Source organism: Erigeron canadensis, chromosome 1 (assembly GCF_010389155.1).
Source record: "Erigeron canadensis isolate Cc75 chromosome 1, C_canadensis_v1, whole genome shotgun sequence".
Taxonomy (NCBI): Eukaryota; Viridiplantae; Streptophyta; class Magnoliopsida; order Asterales; family Asteraceae; genus Erigeron; species Erigeron canadensis.
Window position 1 is genome coordinate 59,376,923 of NC_057761.1, and position 3,166 is coordinate 59,380,088.

At 36.5% G+C, this 3,166-nt stretch overlaps 1 protein-coding gene across 1 annotated transcript; it reads left to right on the forward strand.

Annotated features, from left to right (window-relative positions):
- The first annotated feature begins 231 nt into the window (after nucleotides 1-231).
- LOC122585023 (pentatricopeptide repeat-containing protein At4g20090) lies at nucleotides 232-2,852 on the forward strand. Its single transcript, XM_043757122.1, has 2 exons — nucleotides 232-344; nucleotides 732-2,852. Exon 2 carries the CDS (start codon nucleotides 751-753, stop codon nucleotides 2,677-2,679), a length of 1,929 nt encoding a protein of 642 aa, XP_043613057.1. The 5' UTR covers nucleotides 232-344; nucleotides 732-750; the 3' UTR covers nucleotides 2,680-2,852.
- Nucleotides 2,853-3,166: the final 314 nt, after the last annotated feature.

The window sequence follows — 3,166 nt, forward strand, 5'->3', positions numbered from 1 at the left end:
TGGAGAAACTATATATTGTAATCCATATGTGAGGATGATGACTTAGCGGATATGAGTTCTATGCGATATAGACTTTGGATATTAAGACGTACATGAGGTAATTTACTATAAATCTCTATTTCGATAATAACAAATAAATTTTATTGTTGTTTAATATTCAGTAAAAATATTAGGTAATTTATTGACAAAACCGCACCCGGGTAATTTTCATAGTTCACTAGTTCCATTTCATTCTCCTCTGACTTTCATCTGCCATCCTAAAACCCTAATTTCTATTCTCCGTTGGTCCAGCCTCCATTCTCTCGACCTTCAATCCTCTGTTCGTTCTCTACCGGTGACAACAGGTAATGGTTCCTCTGCCCTCCTAATTTCATTGCATTTCATTCCCGGAATCTTGGCCTTCTTTCTCTGTTTATACTCTGTTTATATGATTTTAACCTTTTGTATGTATGTATGTATGTATGATTGAATTTATAAATAATCTTGTCCATCTATATCATCATGGCTGTTAGTCAGTACTATATGTTGAGTATATGTAATTTTTCTATATTGTAGATGGATTCTGAGTGTTTTGAAATTGACCCACAAAGTAATAGCTCAAACAATGTGGACATAGAAGCTCTAAATCATGGAACTTGAATGAATAGATGAAAAATTAGATTTGTAAAAAAAACTTCTTATTCTTTTCAGTATAAGAAATTTCTCATTTGAACCCACATTTGCATTTGCAGTGTAGGAGCCGGTTGCGGCATGCACATTAATGTTACACTCATTACCTCCTCCGTCAGGAAACAACTACTACTAATTTCAAATGCTGAATTCGTCCAACTTCGATACTTTTCTGTCACCGCCCCATCTGGGATCGACCCCCCACCAATTCATCGTCACATTTTTAAATCTCACAACAAGTTGGGTTCTTTTACAGTCGGTGATTCCACATTCTACTCTCTCATTCAAAACCTTGCTGAAACGGGTGACCTGTCATCTTTGGAGGCAGTTTTTAATCAAATGAAGCGTGAAAGAAGAGTGTTTATAGAGCAGAATTTTATCTTGTGTTTCAAAGCTTATGGGAAAGCAAAGAAAGCGTATAAAGCTTTAGACTTGTTTGATAGAATGTGGGTTGACTACCAATGCAGACCTAGTGTTCGGTCTTTTAACTCAGTGATTAATGTAGTTATACACGAGGGTTTATTTGACAAGGCTCTGGAGTTTTATTCGGCTGTAATTATACAGGACAAACAGATCTCGCCAAATGTGTTAACGTATAATTTGATTATTAAAGTGTTGTGTAGATTAGGACTGATTGATAGGGCTATAGAGATGTTTAGGGAGATGCCATTTAGGAAATGCACGCCGGATGTGTTTACTTACTGTACTTTAATGGATGGATTGTGCAAGGAAGACAGGATTGATGAGGCGGTTTGTCTCTTGGATGAGATGCAAGTTGAGGGATGCTTCCCAAGTGCAGTAACCTTTAATGTTTTGATCAATGGGTTGTGCAAGAAGGGTGACTTGGCACGCGCGGCAAAAGTTTTGGACAATATGTTTCTAAAAGGTTGTGTCCCAAATGAAGTAACCTACAACACTCTTATACATGGTCTCTGCCTAAAGGGGAAATTAGACAAGGCGGTTAGTCTTTTAGATAGGATGGTGCGTAATAAATGTGTTCCTAATGATGTTACATATAGTACACTCATCAACGGGTTGGTAAAGAAAGGAAGAGCTGTTGATGGTGCATCAGTATTAACCTCAATGGAGGAAAGAGGACGACATCCAAATCAATACATCTATTCTACACTAATAAGTGGGTTATTCAGAGAGGGAAAACCTGAAGTAGCATTGAATATGTGGAAGGAGATGTTAAGGAAAGGGTTTAAACCAAACATTGTACTTTATAGTACCCTGATAGATGGTTTATGTAGAGAAATGAAACCAGATGAAGCCAGGGATGTTCTAATTGAGATGGAAAAGATGGGTTGTAAGCCGAATGCTTTCGTATATAGCTCGCTAATGAAAGGCTATTTTAATACAGGAAACACTGACAAAGCTCTTGATGTATGGAAAGAGGCAAAAACTAATGATTGTATGCAAAATGAAATTTGCTATAGTGTAGTCATTCATGGGCTATGTAGTAATGGGAAGTTAAAGGAAGCTATAACTGTTTGGGAGAATATATTGTCAGAAGGGTACAAACCTGATGTTATCGCATACAGTTCACTGATCCATGGCCTTTGCAATAATGGGTCCGTGGAAGAAGGTTTGAAACTTTTTAATCAGATGCTATATGCAGGATCTGGCTCTGAGCCTGATATAGTAACTTACAACATACTTTTTAGTGGTTTGTGCAAGAATGGTTCTATTTCACATGCAATTGATCTTCTAAACTGCATGCTTAATCATGGTTGTGATCCAGATTTGGTTACCTGTAACATCTTTTTAAAAGCAATAAAAGAACAAGTGAACTCTCTGCAAGATGGGAGTGAATTCCTTGAAGAACTTGTGATTCGGCTTCACAAGCAAAAGAGAGTTGTAGGAGCTTGTAAGATCATTGAAGTGATGCTTCAGAAATATCTTATACCAAAAGCATCTACTCTGGAAGTTGTTATTCAAGAAGTCTGTAACCCAAAGAAGATTCGAGCTGCTGTTGACAGATGCTGGAATAATGTATATGTTCAGTGACAGAGGTGACAAAGTAGTCTAATGTTTACTTGATACTGTAATTACCATTCATTGTTGTAAAAATATAGGTCCAAAATTGTAATTACAAACCATTTACATGATCTGGTACCTATCTAACGCTAGTTGAACCCCTCTCATATATATACAAGCCATATTATTTTGCATTTTCCTGATATTTCTGTTCTAGTTATTGCGTAGAGTAAAATCGGTTTTCGTTGAAAAAGGTTGTTTTTAGTATGGGTCGAAAAGGGCCGGCTGTGTGGAGTTGGATTTTTCTGCTAAAACACTTAATAAAAGCTTAATGCAAGTAGTTTTATGTGTTCATTATGGTTACAAAACATAATTATTACAAAATCTGTCATCATACTGTCACGTTGCCTATGCAATTCCAGAAGAATGAAGTGGACCTAGCACCCCTGATTTAGAGTTTTATTTCAAGCTTTAGAAGTACTTATTTTGATTTGTCAAGTTGACTTTAGTTTGATTT

Coding starts and splice junctions, on each gene's coding strand:
- LOC122585023 (XM_043757122.1), top strand. CDS start 751: ATGCACATTAATGTTACACTCATTACCTCCTCCGTCAGGAAACAACTA.